The 18,074-nt window shown below is 39.0% G+C and overlaps 2 protein-coding genes across 3 annotated transcripts; one reads left to right on the top strand and one right to left on the bottom strand.

Moving 5' to 3' along the window:
• Positions 1-571: 571 nt before the first annotated feature.
• fancf (FA complementation group F) lies at positions 572-1,855 on the top strand. The gene has a single exon (XM_072434590.1). The coding sequence runs from the start codon at positions 640-642 to the stop codon at positions 1,678-1,680; it is 1,041 nt and encodes a 346-aa protein (XP_072290691.1). The 5' UTR covers positions 572-639; the 3' UTR covers positions 1,681-1,855.
• Positions 1,856-8,250: 6,395 nt separating this feature from the next.
• On the bottom strand, positions 8,251-17,510 carry LOC140348606 (vesicular glutamate transporter 2.1). 2 transcript variants are annotated; one of them, XM_072434587.1, is made up of 12 exons: positions 17,059-17,510; positions 15,823-16,078; positions 15,400-15,518; positions 14,524-14,638; positions 13,359-13,446; positions 13,101-13,187; positions 12,244-12,386; positions 11,800-11,949; positions 10,915-11,047; positions 10,728-10,838; positions 10,528-10,655; positions 8,251-10,308 (listed from the first exon to the last, which is right to left on the bottom strand). In XM_072434587.1, the coding sequence occupies exons 1-12, from the start codon at positions 17,142-17,144 to the stop codon at positions 9,979-9,981; spliced, it is 1,746 nt and encodes a 581-aa protein (XP_072290688.1). In that variant the 5' UTR covers positions 17,145-17,510; the 3' UTR covers positions 8,251-9,978. The 2 variants fall into 2 exon arrangements, with proteins under 2 accessions (XP_072290688.1, XP_072290689.1); XM_072434588.1 differs by having other exon boundaries at positions 15,823-16,091; positions 17,059-17,106.
• Positions 17,511-18,074: the final 564 nt, after the last annotated feature.

Raw genomic sequence — 18,074 nt, 5'->3', positions numbered from 1 at the left:
TGATGGGAGGAAAGTCCCCCCCACTCTTTCCCCGTGTCTCTGTCGTCCCAGTACAAGTTTATTGCTCTCTCTTGCAAAACATATTGCCTGAATATTAAAAAGTCGACTTGCTGGAATGCCATTTATATTAATTCTACTCAAAATGTACTTACGTTCAACCTATCGGAAAAAAATATATCAGGAACATGATGAAAACCAAATTCGATAATTAAAAAAAAAAAGAAAAGTTGGCCAAGCGATCAACAAGCAGCGCATGCGCGGAAGTGAAACCGGAAGTGCTTCTTCAGAAAAATCAACACGGGGATTTTTAGCAACAAGTAAGTCAATTAAACACAGTGAGTCCCTCATTTTTCCTCAGAACCACACGTTATCCTCTGAATAAAGTGGTGAATAATTTACACGATTTATGAAAGCTTCAGTTTTTAAGTTACGGTTATTTGCCTGCTTGGCTAGTGCTGAGTTAAAACCCGGCGTAACTAGTTTTTACACCGTTTTTTCCACGGCGAACTAATATAGTATCAGTAATTCTAACAGTATTATCATTCCCTCCATCCAGGCAATGTATCTGAGGCTGAAAGCATGACCGTCTGCGGAGCGCCAGCTTAAGACGAGGCTGCCGTGGAGCTCGCACAGCGCCACATGGAGGCGATGGTGAGAAACGTGTCGAGCACCGTGGAGCTGCTGGCCGTGGCCACGCACAGTGACGCTGTGGCGCGATGGGACGAGCAGACGCTGTCCAGGGCCTTTCACTGGGCCCTGTACTGCCAGCACATCCATAACCGGTTCCATCACAACACTGCCGTACGGAAGGTGTTGGAGAGACGGCTGAAGGTGACAAACGAGAGCCTGAGTCCAGTTTTCCCAGACCACACCGCGCTCCAGTTTAGTGACTTGTCCCGCTGTCAGAACCTGTTGATGGATGGACTGTTACGCAACATGCACGTTCCTGTATCTATGATGAAGATGCTGTTTGATGAGCCTACACATTTATACAATGATGGGAATAGTTATCAGGATGCAAGAGGCATTTGCAGCGCGGTTATTGAGAGTAAGTCTGCCTGTGAAGTGATGAGGACTGTCCACGTGCCAGCGATTGTTGGTCCTGATGCTGAGGTTCAAGCTGAACTGCTTCTGGAAAAACTGGATGTTGTGCTGAAGCAAAGCAGCAGTGATGGTCATAGAGCAAACCAGGTTCTGGACTCGGTTCTTCAAGGATATGAAGAAGGAGAGCCGCATTTTTGTGTAATAATTGGTGCTGCTTTACATAATGAATCAAGAATGGACTTAAAATCGATATTCATTTTGGACTGGCTGGGGCTAAAGCGCAACTTTTTTGAAAACATGTGTCGTTCACTGCCTTCGTCACATCTTGCAGACATGGCTGAAAAGCATTTACGATTTAGAGACATGTACAGCGAAGTCCTCAAAAAGTGGGCCAAAGAAATGGAGTATGATTTAAATAACAGACAGTGGATTCCAGTCAGCAAAAACCCCTCTGTATCTTTCCAGAATCTGACGGAGCACTTTGTAGCCTTGTTTAAAGCCAGCGTTTCTTTGAGGGACCATTTGGAAACTGAGCTGAAGACTTTAAAATGTACTGATGGGGATTTTGATGTCAGAGGGCTGAGTATTTGGGGAGATCTACTGGCAGACATTTTCAAAGAAATGACTCGTTCATAATGTTAACAACTCCCTGAAAGAAAGCTCAGGTGTTGATTTTTAGCTGTTTAAAACTGTTTATTATTTATTTGCACACAACCATTCTGGAATCATTTTCTATTTCAGGTCAAGCCAACATAAATTGTGTATGGATTAAGAATAAATTGCAATACTTTTTTGTCTTTTTGGACTAAAAGTGGTTTATTTCTTTTGGAAGAAGACATTTTGTTGGCGGCACTGCTCTGAACAGATGGTAGCATTTGCACTCCTTTAGAACCAGCCGCAGTGTGTGACTTGACTCAATAATTTTCAATGAAATTTCCCCATGTGGGACAATAAAGGAATATCTTATCTTATCTTATCTTAATTGTCGGTGAGAAAATTAATCTCGGGAGATTGATGGCTTCATTCAGCTTCACAAAATTGTCCTTGCCACATTATCACATGGTATCTAATGTCCTCTCAGGGTTTACAATTTAAAGTGTTATTTTGATGTAATTAATGCACACAATGGGGAACATGAAGTAACAAAGTAGGGTTTATAGTCTAGACACTTTTGCAACAGACGTTTGTCATTTATGGAAAATTGAACATAAAATAAGATTTCACTTACAGCACTTTTCATTTTATTTCCTCCAGCTCAACACAAGGTTCAATCCCGGGATGGTCGGCTATGATCACTACTTAATTGTCACGTCTTCTTGGTGCTCATTCTCATGTATTCCTGATTTCTTCCACTGTTTACAAGAATTGGTAATATATTAAATTAATTGACTGAAGCCATTGCTCAGGTTGTACCCCGTATATAGGAAAAATAATAAAATAACAGGAGTAATCAAATGAGAAGAAAATCGTATAGCTTTTAATTGCAACTTAACATCTTCATTTTAAATTGATAGTTTGGAAAGGGCCTCTAATTCATGAACATATGTCAATAAATGTGCGGCGAGGGATCAATTAGCCACATGAGGCGTGTTCAATCACAGCTCTAACAACGATGGCGACGGTGTGCCTTAACCGCAGCAGACGGGAAACACCAACAGTGCACGGCTCGTTTAACTCGCCACCAGCCAGTCACATAGAGGCAGACATGGGTCACTGAAGAGGGCTCCACATGTACACACCCAATTTATCTGCAGCCAATCAACAACATGCACTCAACAGCAGTGATTCAGTTTCAGCGTCTTCTCCAGTGTAGTCTGATTTAGACTTGGATTGGTCATGTCCTGGTTAAGGTCCGGGTTTAGTCCTAATGCTAAATACTTTGATGTATGCGCAATGCTCACCCATGCTTTTCTTAATGTACTAATAAATTGTATGTACTTTATTTTGATTTTTTTTTTCATTTCCAAACATTTTAACACATTGTCAGCTATAGTGATGTTTATGTTTTTTTTTGTGTCAAATTTATAATCGTGTTTAAACTTGAAATATGCTTGTATTTATAGGGTGTCAGTGGAAATATATCAAGTTTTTTTATGGGTACACACTTATCTCCTATTTAAAGCTTTGTGTTTAAAGCCTCAAATTACACACCCAGCCTTTTTTCACCCACTTAATTCAAACTTAAATGAGAATAAATTGCCCTTTTTGCAACCTTAAATTGAAAATTATTGGGTTGTTTTCTGGTACAACAAAAGGGTTGACCAGTTTTTAAGTATTTGCAATAATTGTAGTTGAAATCATTGTACCATATCCCACAGCTTGTCACCCCACCAGCACAATGTAATTCCACAGTTAGATTGCTTTCCGTCAGCATGTGGTAATAAAGGGAAGGGAAGGTTTTGAAGGCTAGCATTCATTAAAACTCAAATCCAGCCCCCATCTGGTGTGTGAATAGGCATTCTCGAGGGGCGGGGGGGAGGCGGAGGGGAGAGTCTTGTCCCACAGCGGCACGTGCCTAAGCCGCTCCAGTCTGCCCCCTCTGTCTGGGCCCCGGTGACAGATCACACAGGCGGGAGGGGGCCGGCGCACACCTGTGTCCCAGCCAGGGCATCCCCCGTAATGAGAGGCCACCGTCAGCAAGCACGCCGGCAGGAATGAGAGGAAGACTGTAATGAAGAAATACTTTTGTAATTTTTATATCTAATGCCGTTGCACAGGATATCATATCAAGCCAGTGATTGAGTTTCATCAAGAATTATTACACCCACAATTGATTGCTTTACATTATTGCTATAGTCAACTGAGATACACGTTGCGATGATACCATATCTTAATTTTTCTTGCATTTAATTTGTTTTTAGAGACTAGCTACTCTTCACACATTAATAGTGCATGCAAAACACAGCCATCCCTATTTATTTTAGATCCTTTGAGCTGCCTACATTTACACAACCAGTAAAATCAGATACCTGCAGAGGAAATTATTGACGTCCTCATTAGAAATCTGATCATGATTACATACATAATTACATGAGTCAGAATGTAATCAGATTACTCGCTCAAATTTAGATGTTTACATGTCATAAACTCAGCAACAACTCCAGATATACAAATAATGGTCAGATACTTGGTGTGCTAGTGAACGTAGCCAGTATCACACGTAAAGACGTCTTAAATCAGTCATTCGTATGTCCACTGTGTAGTCCCACCACTCACAGCCTCAGCTTTGCCCACATTATCTTGATGTTTAAATCAATTTAGAGCTTGTAGTGCTATGTGCTATCGTTGACAGTATCGTGTAAAATCTTATCAGCCTCTCCTCCTCCTTTGTCTGTGAGAGCGCCACAGGACAGTGTAGAAGCTGTTAACAGTGTGTGCCATGGGGGAGGGGAGATGGCGAAGACCAGCTTGGGTTTCCTCACGTACGTTCAACTATATTTATTTTTCTAGAAAGCAAGATGGAGAATCAATCTGGGTTTTGTATTTGTTTCTTTTTTTCTTCTCCATTCACAGTGACGGCATTACACATGGCACAGTTTTGCCTATTTTTTATCACATATGCAAAGAATGATTTTCCTTCACGAGGAATTATTTAATTAAAGTGTACGGTAACAGTATAGTTTTCTGTTGCATTAGAGTTGTGCTGTTTTAATTTACAACAGCTCATTTGTAAAGGGACAAATTTGTTGTGCCAAAGGAATTAAGGAATTAACAAGATAGAGGACAAGGAGGTGTGCTTGTGTTTGAGTTGACAAATAGCTTTTAAAAGAGCAGTTTTACTTTTGATTTTTATGTATTTTTTAAAGTAATTTATTTTTGAATAAGAAGTCATTGAGCATACAGCAGTGACTGTGGTGACTGGAGGGAAAGAGGAGAGGGGATCAGTGGTGTAATTGCTTGCAGGCAGTGTCCCAGGGGACGAGTGTTCCCCTGTCATCAAACACTCATCTGGCTGGGCTTCATCCTATTACAGTCCCACAGGAGTCAAGCGGCACCAGCCCCACGACCATCACGGCCAGCATTTCACCCACAATGTCCCATCTTCTAAAGGTATCACAGAATAATATTACCTTTGATGTTAAGTATTGTTGGGGTATTTTTATATTTCTTATGTATTTTATTGGGAAAAACCAAGCCATTTGAATGATTTAATAAACATTTTGTTCAGACTTATGTTCATATAAGAATACAGTCTGTTAACACTTAATCATAACTGTAGCTTGCACTTGTATTGTTGCATAGAAAATATCCTGGCAGATATCCTCCAATTACTTGTGTTGGGAGCCTAACAGGCCCATCTCCGGTGCACCAGGCATGACCATTCCGGCTGGTTAGGCTTGAGAAAACATGTTCCACGTGGCTGCCGGGACAATTGGGTTTTCTGTCAAATTAACAAGGCCGAGTTACAATTCAAAACGTAGTTAGACTGTTGGCATGAGCAGGTTATTGGAGGAAGAAGTAGTGACGTTTCATGTCAGTTTTGGGTGATGTCAAAATAAAACGGTGTTATGAATGACTAAATTCTCATTCGGCCTGCTAAACAAACAGCAGTTAAAGTGTCAATCATGTGTTTAAACTTGATGTCAGCAGAGCACCACCTGCTGTTATCTGCCTCCTGCATGTCCATCATTTCTAGAAGGAAAAGCAGTTAATAACCAGAGAAATGTTTGGTTTTTCATACTGACTACATTGTATTTGTTCCACTTTTATAATAACCGCTACTCCCAAATAGTTGCTCTCTGACTACACTATACTACGACTATCTAGCCTTCTTATTAGTTAATGTTTTTATGTTCGAACTGCCTCATTGCAATCTGGTCTTTTGTGTTGAGAGCAGAAGTGATGCAAGTAAATGGGCTCCATGTTTCCTTGAATAATTTAGCAGCTCCGAGGCAGGCGGCTGCGGTTTGTCGGCTTGTGTTGAATGATCTGCCAGAGGGAAAATCATCACACCAGCTCCACTCTGCACACCTCTCACTTCAGCAGGTGCTCAGACTTTTATTAGATTTCACGTGTGATGCAAAAGAAACAAGTGGGATCAGGAATAGCTAAATGTGTTAAATGTTTGTTTACTTAAAGATGCACTGTGTAACTTCTCCGGCTTGATGAGGTATGACACCGACTTGTGTCCATTCCAAAGGATGTTGCACACTGTGGCATTAAAGGGCATATGACAGGTTTTTCTGATTTTCAAATTTTGACTCAATTTGGTGTATTTATATCTGTTGTACATTTACATTATAGTTTTACACCAATCAGGCAGGTATTTGTGCAGAAAATGTTGAAAATTCTATAGAAAATGACAGGAAGTGACATCACACTAGGGACACTCAATCCAGTCAAAGTTTATGCAGAATTTACACAAATAATCAACTTTTTTAAATATCTAAACATTAATTCAACTAAATAAAGTCGCTCTCCTATATTTTTATTTGTCAAAAACATTAGATGGGTTTTTGCCCTGTGTTTGCTGGGTAATTTCCTAGTGTGATGTAATCAATTACAAACAGAAATTAAAAACCTAAAACCTAAAATTTGCTATTCTGTGATAAAATGGTCAGCAAAATTCGAAATATGTTTATTTCAAATTATTTATTTATTTACAGATAGTTGTTCCATCCATCCATCCATCCATTTTCTACCGTTTGTTCCCTTTTGGGGTCGCGGGTGACTGGAGCCTATCCCAGTGACTTCGGGCCTTAGGCGGGGTACACTCTGGACAGTGGCCAACTCGTCGTGTTCCATTAAACCTATTTATTTTAAAACAGCATGTATTTTCTGCACCAAATTGTATATGGTAATGTTAACTTAAGCAGAATATTTACAGATACATTTGTGTTTTACACATGCTGAGCATAAACAATATTGATTGGACATGGATTTCATTATGTTATGTTCAATATCTGAATGCTCTATGTAACAGAAGAGAGCACACAAACATAACATTTTGGTATGTCCCTTCCTTGGGTTACCATCTGCTATCAAAACTGTCATGACTCACATATTGATTAAACATAATTGATTAGTGTGCAATTAATCAAATTCTAATCGAAAGCGAAGTCATTTCCAATTTTTATAATCAAGAGGTCGACAGTCAATCCTCTATATATGTGGTCTAGACTTCAGACTAAATTAATTTGGATCATTATTCTTTATGTATTAAATTGTTTAGACATACCATTCCTGATGCAATACATACACTGTGGCATAAATATTTGTATGCCTTTTGCTTATTTATAACTCTCTCATTATAGTTTTGCCTGATTATTTAACAAGTTTAGTGAAAACATTTTTGATTTTAGAATCTCAAAGGGAAAAGGCTCTCGACCCATGGAACAGAACTCAAAGAACTTTTAAATGGTTTTGTGTCTTTTAATGAATTCAAAGTACTTTTAAAAGACTATCCTCAGTGCCAATGCTTTTGTTTTAAATTATTTTAAGATATTCAGATAAGATATTCCTTGATTGTCCCACATGGGGAAATTTCATTGGTGCAACGCAGGTAGACACAGATATATTGTGTGTTTGTATAGATGTATTTATTTATTATTTTATTGAATGTTTTATTGGCATTTTATCTGCATATCCTGTGTTAGTTTGTATAATTTTCTAATTGTGTAAATATTTGTATGTGTTAACAGGGCGCTCTTGTAAATGACAGCTTGTTCTCGAGGGCCCTGCCTGTTTAAATAAAAAGAATGTGATTAGTAACGTCCATGTCCTCGCTGACTCAGCCTTTTTCATTTATACAGGACTTGAAATGCCTCTTTAAGTACTCGAAACTAGATTCATTTCCACAGAACAGTTTTAACCATGTGCTTTTTGCTGTTGTGTAATGTGGCTAACGGGTTCATCATACTATTATAAATACACCCACATGACACCTTTTATACAGCTTATAAACAATAAGTCAGACAGTATTGGTGTAGCAAATCTCTCTAGTTTCTTAAGATACAGTGTAATAGCATTAGCATTGGAGTTCCTATCCCTTTTTACCAATTACTGAACGACAAGGACCAATACTCGTCCCTGAACTCAAGAGACCAAGGCCATTGATTTCCTAATGAGAAACACGGAATGAATTGGAAATGCATGACACAGATTGGAGAGGGAAGCTGGTTAGGTGGTGCACGAATAGTCTCAAAGGACCAGGAACCAATCAACATGTGTTTCCCATCAACAAACAGCAAGAAAGCACAAGACAAACAAGCTTGATATTGTATGTTTTTATATAAAATGTATTTTTTATAATACCTTTGACATCTACATACCTCTTCAATAAACACAATTATAGAAGCCATAAAATCACATTTATCTTTTTTACATAAACTCGAGGCACAAAGCCAATAAAGCATTGTTTGGTCGACATTCGTTATATTCTAATATTTTTTTTAATCCTTCGCAGCAACAATTTTGAGCAAATAGAAATTAAGGTGGAAGAGCCATCTATTAACATGGATCACTCAAGTTTGACAATATCAAAGAGGCAATAAAGTTGGTGACAATGAAGAACACCAATAAAGCACAAAAACCCTCTTGTTCAAATACAGTACACTGCATTCTTGCAATCAAATGCAATACTATGTCTGGTCATTGGGAGAGCAATAGACATCAGACAATAGTATTTTGATAAAACACTTAAATGTTCTCACATGACTTCAAAACAATTACAGTTAGATACAGCAAGGCATTACAAAACATGGTGTGATGGATTGGCAGCTGGTTCACAGAAATTATTGCAATGCACACCAAACATCAATTCAACAATGTACTCAAAATCATCTCTTGTGGTCTCCAACCATCACCTGATTTTTAGAAGTTCAATTTCTTATTATTTATGTTGGCAGAAGACACTCATCTACATCATCGCAGTACGTTGAATAAGAACTGCCAACGGTCAAACAGTAATTTGAGCAACTTCATGCAACAAACACACACTAAAACTCTACATTGCAACAGCACTCACGCTATTTTAATGTTATAGTTTATTTATAGGCCTCAATCAAGAGGCCTTTTTTGCAAGCAGACATCTCCCTGAAAAGGTTCTGTCCATGAAAAATATGGCCTTTTTATATTCATGTTAAACACAGATCAACGACCCAAGTGCACAATAGTCTCACAGAAACAGTTTACAGATATATACAGTACATACACACATTCGAGAAACTGAATAGTCTTCTTTTTAGATTAGGAATACTTATATCTGTCTGAGTGCAATCAAAGTGGTAAGACCCGATGTGATAGTCGACTGCAGTTTTTCCTGGTGCATGTTATTCAAGTACTTCAATGAGGTTTGGAGTAATTTCTCTACTACTGTCAGACCAGGAGAATCTCATCTATACTGTTTGATAGGAAAGTCCCTGGCAAAAAATCATATGCCCATCACCCAATTATGATGTCATAAGTCTGTGCTTTAAGGAATTACTGTACTGTTCTACTCTACACACGCTTAATACAAAAGTAAGTGCCTAGAAACATATTTAAAACAATATGATGAAAACGTTTCCTTAAACCATATTGGCAGCTATGTGGGGCTATGCAGTTTTACAACACCAATGGTAGTTTATGTTCAAATAGGCACTACATCCATGGGCTACAATCATAAATGTAACTGTAACAAGAATAAATTTAACCCACCTTACTTTCATGTGCAGACTTCTGATATTATAATAAGGTGACTTGTCTTTAGCAGGAATGGACCCAAAAGCAACACAGGGAAATCACATCGTCCTGCAGTTTACTACTTCTATGTTATATACAATAGATCACTATAATAACTTGAATTAATGAGGATTGTTTTGCATTGCAACTAACTACACATCTCTTTACACTGGCGTTTGAACTATAGTCATTGTTACTTTGATACAATTTAAACAGCTAATAATTATATATTCATCTGTGCATTTAGGTTGACTCACCACCAGTTTGCCCTTTTTAAGAATAGCCTCCCTCTGCATAATTTTTTTGCGCTGGTTCTTGGACGTACTCCTCAGTCTTGTCCCAGTCCTGTACCCAGCCTCCGTTGAGTTGGGCAGTGGCTCCGTAGCTTTTAGCCGGCCCTGCCGTAGCGCCATAGCTCTGTATGATGTCTCCTGTCTCCTCCGCCAGCTCGTCTTCATCTATAAAACCACACTTCTCCTCACTGGTCTCCTCAGGGTCTGCCCAGGGCTGTTTCTCACCCGAAGCGAAGATGCCGTAAAACACAACGCCCCCGTAGTGCACCAGGGAGGCAATAAGGAAGACGTACTGCCACTCCTCCCGGGTCTAAAGCACAGGAACAAACCCCGGTCTGGGTGTTAATTTTCCTCTGTATTTGGCATTCAGTCTGGTCTTGATTACAGTGATGTTCAAAGTTATAACAGGCATTTTCTATGTGTGCAAAAGCTACGAAACACATTTACATTTGTGCCGTAACCCTAATCAATTAAATAAGTGTATTTTCGACTGCATTCATCAGTTCAAGGTTTGCTCTTAATTACATACCTTATGTTTGGTCATGGCCCCCACTATGAGAGGACAGACCATTCCTGACAGAGTACCCACTCCGTTGGAAATGCCCATCAGGATACTGGCATAGCGAGGAGCAATGTCCAGGTGGTTGACATTGAAACCTACACAAGACATTTCAACATCATGAGGTTGTTCTATATCTCTTTAAAACTTGTGTTCTAAAATCTACCTACCTGATATTGCAAAACCACTGAAGCCCACAGCAAGAACTAAGAAGGATATTGCAACTCCTTTGCTGTGAGAGTAACCCACCACTAATAGCAGCGTAGCCTCCATACCAAAACCTATTACACATCAATATGCACACTTGAACAAAAACACTTATTTTTGCAGTTGGATTATTCATTATCAATGACTTACCTCCACAGTTCATAATTTTACGGACCGTTGTAGTGGTCATGATATTGTGTGTGCGTAGATAATCGGCTAATTGCCCTCCCAGTGGCACTATAATAGTCATAACCAGGTGAGGAAGAGCGGAGACCATCCCAACCTACAAAATGAACACATGTTTGATTTATGAGACAAGAGCCAGACCACTTCTTTCAACTCGGGGCAAATCTAATATTACATGTGCACAAAAGGTTGCATGGATTCATTACTGTCCCCAGATTTATCCTGAACTTCAATTGTAGCTGTCAAAAAAGCTTGATTCATGGATCACATCTACAACAGGGCAAGTACTATTGAACAGAGGGAATAGAATCTCCCTTCTGTGACATTCCTCTTTCTGTTTGGCATTTGCAAAAAATGTGGTCTTGGATAGGGTTGTCAAAAGAATTAAAAATTAAATGATCAATAATAAAACTAGCATCGAAACTATAAACTCATTCTAAAAAGGATAAATACAAAAAAAAAACTCACATAAACAAGACAAATTGTGACCTTTCCTGAAGACTTATCTTAACTAGTAAAAGACCTTAATGTAACAAAATAAGGTGCAATTTGTTATTTGTGTTGAAATTAAGATTTTATCAAAACATTGTAGCTTAGCTTTCTCAAATGATCATTTATTATTGTGAATCTTGTTTTGAAATAGAGTTTATAGAAGCTTTGTTAAACACAAAGTAAAAAAGCATTGTTATCTTTCAAACTTTCATACCCTTATAAAGTGATATTTCTGCACATTGTAGGTAATTTTTAATCCATTCAAATGTGTCTTATAAACCTCAACTAATACATTTCATATGCATTTTTGTCAATATATCCTTTAAGCACACACAGAATTTTCCATTGTTCACTCACCTTGCTGATTTCAAAGCCAAACACCTCTTCGAAGTACGCAGGCTGACTGATGAGGAGCAGGTAAAATGTCCAGCTCCTGCAGAAGTTGGCCACAATGATTGCATAGACGGGCATTGAGGTGAAGAACTTCTTCCAGGGTGTCTTAAATTTCTGTTAGATAACAAAACATTAGAGGTGGATCATTATTGGCACAGTAATATATATATATATATATATATATATATATATATATATATATATATATATATATATATATATATTTTCTTCGGTCCATTACATAGGAAAGCTTAGCATGAAATGGGGATGAAAGAGAAGGGAGGACATGCAGTAAAAAATCAGGATTCAAACACCGGCTGCACATGGAGCCTGGCATGTGTGCTGTCGCCTTAACCACTCCACCACTGGGCAGCATGGTAACATGGTTTTTCAAAAAGGTCGACTCACCTCCATGGCCCCCATGAGCTGTGCACTCTCCCCGATGCTCTCCTCAATATAACGCTTCTCCTCTTCACTGATGGTCGGGTGCTCTGCAGGGCTCTCGTAGGACACCAGTATCCAAAACATATACCAGAAAATGCCAAAGCACCCTAATATATACAAATATATACATGGTTAGTCATGGGTTGTAAGTTGTAACACATGTTTGTTACAATCATTTAGTAGCTGTGTTTCATCACAAATGTGGTTCACAAACTTTCTGCCATAGAACCTGCTGTGATGCTTTTTGGTTTTGGTCAAATTTAACTGGTGCTTTTGATTTAGAAATCAGACAAATTTTGGACTCAGAGATTAACATGAGTATTCGACATATGTTTTGTTATGCCAGATGATAGCCTTTCCATTGGTGCAACAAATTCTTGATTAGATAAGAAAACAATATTAAAAAAATAAGATAAGATATTCCTTTATTGTCCACACATGGGGAAATTTCATTGTTGCAACGCAGGTAGATACAGAGGAAAAGGACAGATAACTTACAGGAAATTTAAAAAGCACTCTTAATATAAGAACTCTTATGAACAAAAACTCCTATAGACATAACCTCTCATTTCCTAATAAGTAATGGAGGGGAAAAATGAAGAGCTAGCATAAGACAAAATAATACTAATAATAATGGTAAAATAAACACTCTATTTACATCAGTTATATGCACATGAATGTGACATTATTGCGTGTGAGTACGACAGTATTATATTACTGTCGTACTCACACGACATTATATTATATTACTATTTAATTATTTCAAAATCACTGCTTTAAAACATTGTATACAATTTTGAATAATATATTTTTTCTCTCACCGTACACATAGAATACTGAAGACCACCCTGTGTACTGCACCAGGATCCCAGCGAGAGGCATTGCTACTACTGCTCCAGCATATGATCCTGAACGGGACAGAAGGGTGAGTAAGCAAAAGTGTGACTGCTGATTCAGAGAATTCAGAGAATCTATTTTAAGGATATTGTCTTACACACAATATTTTGAAATCTAAAACCCTTTCATAGTAAACTAACAATGAAAATCTATGAGGACATAAATCTTTCACTTGAACGTACCGCAGAAGGAGAGGGTTGCCAGTCGACTTCTTTCCAGCGGTGGAGCCCATTTACTCCAGATGCCATGGCAGGCTGGGTAAGTTACTCCCTGCATAAATAATAAATAACATGTGTTCAATAAGGTTCAATGAGTAAATAATGAGTATAAATAATGCACAAAAATAGAGCAATTTAAACTTCATAAAAAATAACAATAAATCACAAATGATTGGCAGAGGAAGAGAGGTTCACTGTGGTTCAGTTTGGTCTCTGAGCAGAATGCAATGTTATTGTGTCCTCGGGCAAGTCATCATACGGTTTGTATTTGTTTAACCCTTTCACTCCTCTTTTTGTTTACTTCATATCATCAACAATTAAAGTGTGTCTCTATCAGCTTATTACAAATCAGGCAGTATTTGTAATAAATAAAATATACAGAGTTATTTGAGATCTGTAAAATCAGACAAATTGTATCAGTGCAGCATGTACTGTCCGTGACCTTTCTAATACAGAGTAATGTGTTGGGTGTGAGTCAGTACAAATTCAAGCTAACTACACACCTCATGAAAACAAAACTGAATTGCTCCCATTAAATCTTCATTACTCACTAAGTGGCACACAATCCACTATTGATAGACACAAATTGCAGGGGCCAGTGCATGGAGGTACCCTGAAATGCTAATGTTTAATTTGCAGTAATAAGTCGATGGCCACTGAACACAACCTCTCTCCCCCCCCCTCTGTCTCTTTCTCTCTCTCCCTGCTATTGAAACCACTGTGTGTGGCTAAACAAAATAACAACAGCAGTCTGACCTTCAAATTGAAAAGAACGAATTTGTCCTTTCTCCCGTGCCTCCATAAAGTGGATTTTATGTTCTTTGTTCAATGTGTTTCATTGTGAACATGAGGCCATCTCACCCATGTAAAGCAATATGTGCGTGTTCCACTATAGCTTCCATTGTTCGTACATAATCCAGCCGTATTCACTGTAATGAATGGGGTCACTACCCTCACTTAATGGACTGTATTTCCACTGGCAATTCAAACATAAACAACATGCAGTCCAAAGTAAATTTGGGGGTTCAATAAAACATTTGAATGGACAATACAGCTCAGTGCTTCAGAATAAGTGTTCGTTTGGATTATTTTAAAGATTAAGATGTTGATCTGTCGCTTGTGTCCATACCTCCACCAGTCCTTGTAATATCCTCACAAAGATGACTAACCCGTAGTGCGCTCGGGCAGCGGAGGGAATAAACATGTTCAAGGTTGATGTAAGCACAATGGCAGCACCAAAAACCCTGTAAAAACCATTACACAATGTGTCAATGAAGAATAATATTCAACTAATAAAGGTGCACATAATGCATATAATATGGTAGTTAGGCTTTCATCCAAACATATTAAATATTTCAAGATGACAACTGCAAAATGTTTCCTTTCAACTTTTCCCCTCCAGTGTTGTTGCCACATGATTACAGTGATTTGGGGATATTGAATTGGCACATGATTTAAACTAGATGCCCTTCTAAATGTCACTTTCTGGGTTTTGATTCATTAGGCGACATTCTTCTGTGTGTTTATAGTGTTTAAAGACTGCAAGATTTATTTAATGTTTGTTACACACCTATTTTAATCTATCAGTCAAAAATGTCAAAAATAGGCATAATTGGTGCCAAGGACGACAATATAATGCAAAAGGACATTTACAAGTCCGTTGTCTTGGATTCTCAATGTAACATCTGTTAGTTGCGTTCAATATTGGTGCGCGCGCTGAATCAGAAAACAGTCATTACACCACGTTTCACTCAGCGTTTTGGCTGCGCACTGGTTGCCAGGTCTCTGAACATAAAGGATTAGACACGGCCATCTCCAGGGAGCTCATTAACAAGAGAAGGCACGCCTGCTCCAGCCAAATCCCTATTTTATCTGCTCTGAGGTCACACGCCCTCCATCAAACCACTCCAAGGATATCCTGATATCCTGTATGAATCAACAGAAATGTGCCGCAAAACTAAACATGAACCAACTACAAACGCTTTACATTTTAAATGCAACCTACCTGTTTGCAGCTAATCTTGAAGAAATGTAACCTCCTGGTATTTGAGTGACGATGTAGCCCCAGAAAAAGGATCCATGGATCATTCCCACTGTCTCGGGGTCCCAGTTGAATTTAGCTTTCTAAAAAATAACATGGAAATGGTTAGCGTGCTTGTGTAATTTTTATTTTGTATTTATTTGTATTATTTATTTTTTTTTACAACAAGTTGCTTCAATTTAAAATGATCATAACAGGCCTAATTTCACAGACGTTTTAAAGGCCTAATCAACAGTTTACATCTATATTTTTAAAAAGCTTCCAGTGTGCCAGCTGTGTTTTATGCCACCATAAACCAACTGGTTGGTTTCTTATTACTATCAGTGCAAATGGCCTTTACTTGTGTGCTATCATTTCGTGTGGAAAAGGGGCGGGGCTTAGGGGTACCTCCTTGATGATGATTTTCCCGTTCTCGTGCACCGTAAGGGGGTTGACCATGCTGACGATGGCCACACCCAGGTTGCAGCGGATGCCAAAGGAGATGCAGAAGCCGAGGCCGCTGAGGATCGCGATGATGTATCTGCGCGGCAGCCCGAAGCAAGTGCAGTCACACAGCGGAGTGCGGCGCTCCTCGTCCCCGCGTGGTCTCCCATCCTCCGTCAGCTCGATGGCCTCACTCGTCTGCTGCTTTTTCTCGATCCGCCTGCACCACAAATCTTTTACCGTGCATTCTTTTCGTTCAGCGCAAACTATAGGCCTTGCTCCAGCTCTAAATTTTACAATGAGGGAAAAAGCTAAATAATTTGACTTGCTGAATGTTACACCTGCAAGTTCAGGGACACTTGGCCCAAAAGGCCCGATTGAGTCTCCAAAATTTAAAATAGGCCTGATGTAGTGAAACAGGTGTGTTTTATTCCTATACTTTATCTTATGAAATGTCCACTTTCAGAAAGTCATGACCTTCATACCGCATTGCAGCAACATAAGGACAAAGCAGCTCAAAAATGCAGCTTTTAATTTGTTTCTAGTGCGTAAAATGGCGCTGGTCTTCTTTGTGCCAACAATTCGTTTAAAAAAACAAAACTAAAAAAAACAATTAATATAGTGAGGATTCCCTATGAGCCAGAGCCCCAAGTACGTTTTGTCCCTGGCATATCACATGTAAAAGCATTTTTCTTTCTGGCTTTGCGTCACAATTCATTGCTGCATCGTGTTTGGCGTTTTCTCTTTTTTTCCGTCTTCCTGGAATTCTTCTGTATTCTACACATGATTTAATTTACTCACATTTAAACACTCGAGTGAATTTAGCCGACTTGCCCGTCTGCAATCGAATAAGCACTGATAGCACATTTTACAATTTGTCTTCTCAATGACAGGTTTATAACTTCTATCCTATCAAAAGCCAAATCAGTGAATAAATCCTGCGTAAATCCAGATTGATACACACTGTAATAGATATCCTCAGACCCTGTGTCACGACGCGTTGTGTTACATTAATTATTAAAAACAGCTCGAGCAGCTGCTGAAGGGGCTGTCCTCCAGGGAAATATCACATCCTTAAATATTCGACCCAGCATCACGTCTGTAATCTATCTTTAGTTTCGTTTTCAATATTTTTTACACACATCTTCCTGTACATAATCCAGTTGCTTGAAGCGATGTGCTGTGTAAAAATGCCCTTACCGGTACAGTTGGCCGAGGGCCTTCCCAGCGAGCTGTTTTATTCCCTCTTTGGAAGTGGGGACTGCTCCTTCTTTTCCAGGCTCCATATCCAAATTTTTCTCTTTTTAGTTTAGATTATGATATAAAATTTGCAGCAAATAGCATGTTGTTGAAATATAAATCCAATGGGGCACGTCTTTCTTTTGAGCAGAGAACGTCTCCAGATAAAGCGGGAAAAGACACGTTCAGGATGAACGAGCTGTCTTTACAGTCACATAAGTCCGCATTTGCAATGTTAATCCATACACTGCCATTCTGAGATCCAAAACGCGACGAAGAAACATAAAAATTAAAATAAAAGTTGCCGGTTTAACCAGAGTAGAGGCTGGTGTTCACGCGGAGGTGTGTGCCCTTTGTGCGAGGATCACGCTCCAGCACCGCGGAGAGCGACTCTACCTGTCAGCAGCCCCTCCTCCTCCTCCTCAGCCTCTCCTCCTCAGCCTGCGCGATGTGCGACTCCCCAGACGTGGACACTATTGCATAACCAACACACCAAACCATAAAAAGGACTCTTTGGGCGTTGTTAATTGCTATCATGACACATTTTTTCATAAAAGCCTTGGCCTTATGTATGTATGCAACACCGGTGCCAAAAGCTACATTTTAATTAATTAGCCAAATATAAGATACACACTTAATCTAATGAAGTATTATAGACAAGCTTTAGTTTATTCTACATGTAGACTATAAAAACACATCCCTGAAGTCAGATAGATGTAGGCTAAGATTTATAAACGTATTTCACCACTAGAGGCAGTGTTTTTTAAGACATTGCTGAATGAGCTGGAGACCGGGGAAGGAGGAGCTTTTTAGATGCAGTGTTTCTGGACACTTTTATTTACACTTAAGATATGTTTGCTCACCCATCCCCGTTACAAATTGAATTTGAAACATGCTTTGTTGCGCCACTGATTCGGAGAGGGATCCACGGTATTACTCAGAGGACACGTGCGCCATCTAGCGTCTTTCCCCCCCAT

The sequence above is a fragment of the Eucyclogobius newberryi genome, unplaced genomic scaffold, assembly GCF_026437365.1.
Source record: "Eucyclogobius newberryi isolate DKJ021-1_F unplaced genomic scaffold, fEucNew1.0.hap1 SCAF_7, whole genome shotgun sequence".
Lineage (NCBI taxonomy): Eukaryota > Metazoa > Chordata > Actinopteri > Gobiiformes > Gobiidae > Eucyclogobius > Eucyclogobius newberryi.
This window is presented reverse-complemented; position numbering and strand designations above follow the sequence as displayed.

Coding starts and splice junctions, on each gene's coding strand:
- fancf (XM_072434590.1), top strand. CDS start 640: ATGGAGGCGATGGTGAGAAACGTGTCGAGCACCGTGGAGCTGCTGGCC.
- LOC140348606 (XM_072434587.1), bottom strand. CDS start 17,144: ATGGAGCCTGGAAAAGAAGGAGCAGTCCCCACTTCCAAAGAGGGAATA. Junction 11,950..12,243: donor AGCTCATGGGGGCCATGGAG/GTGAGTCGACCT, acceptor GTTATCTAACAG/AAATTTAAGACACCCTGGAA. Junction 10,839..10,914: donor TAAAATTATGAACTGTGGAG/GTAAGTCATTGA, acceptor GATGTGTAATAG/GTTTTGGTATGGAGGCTACG.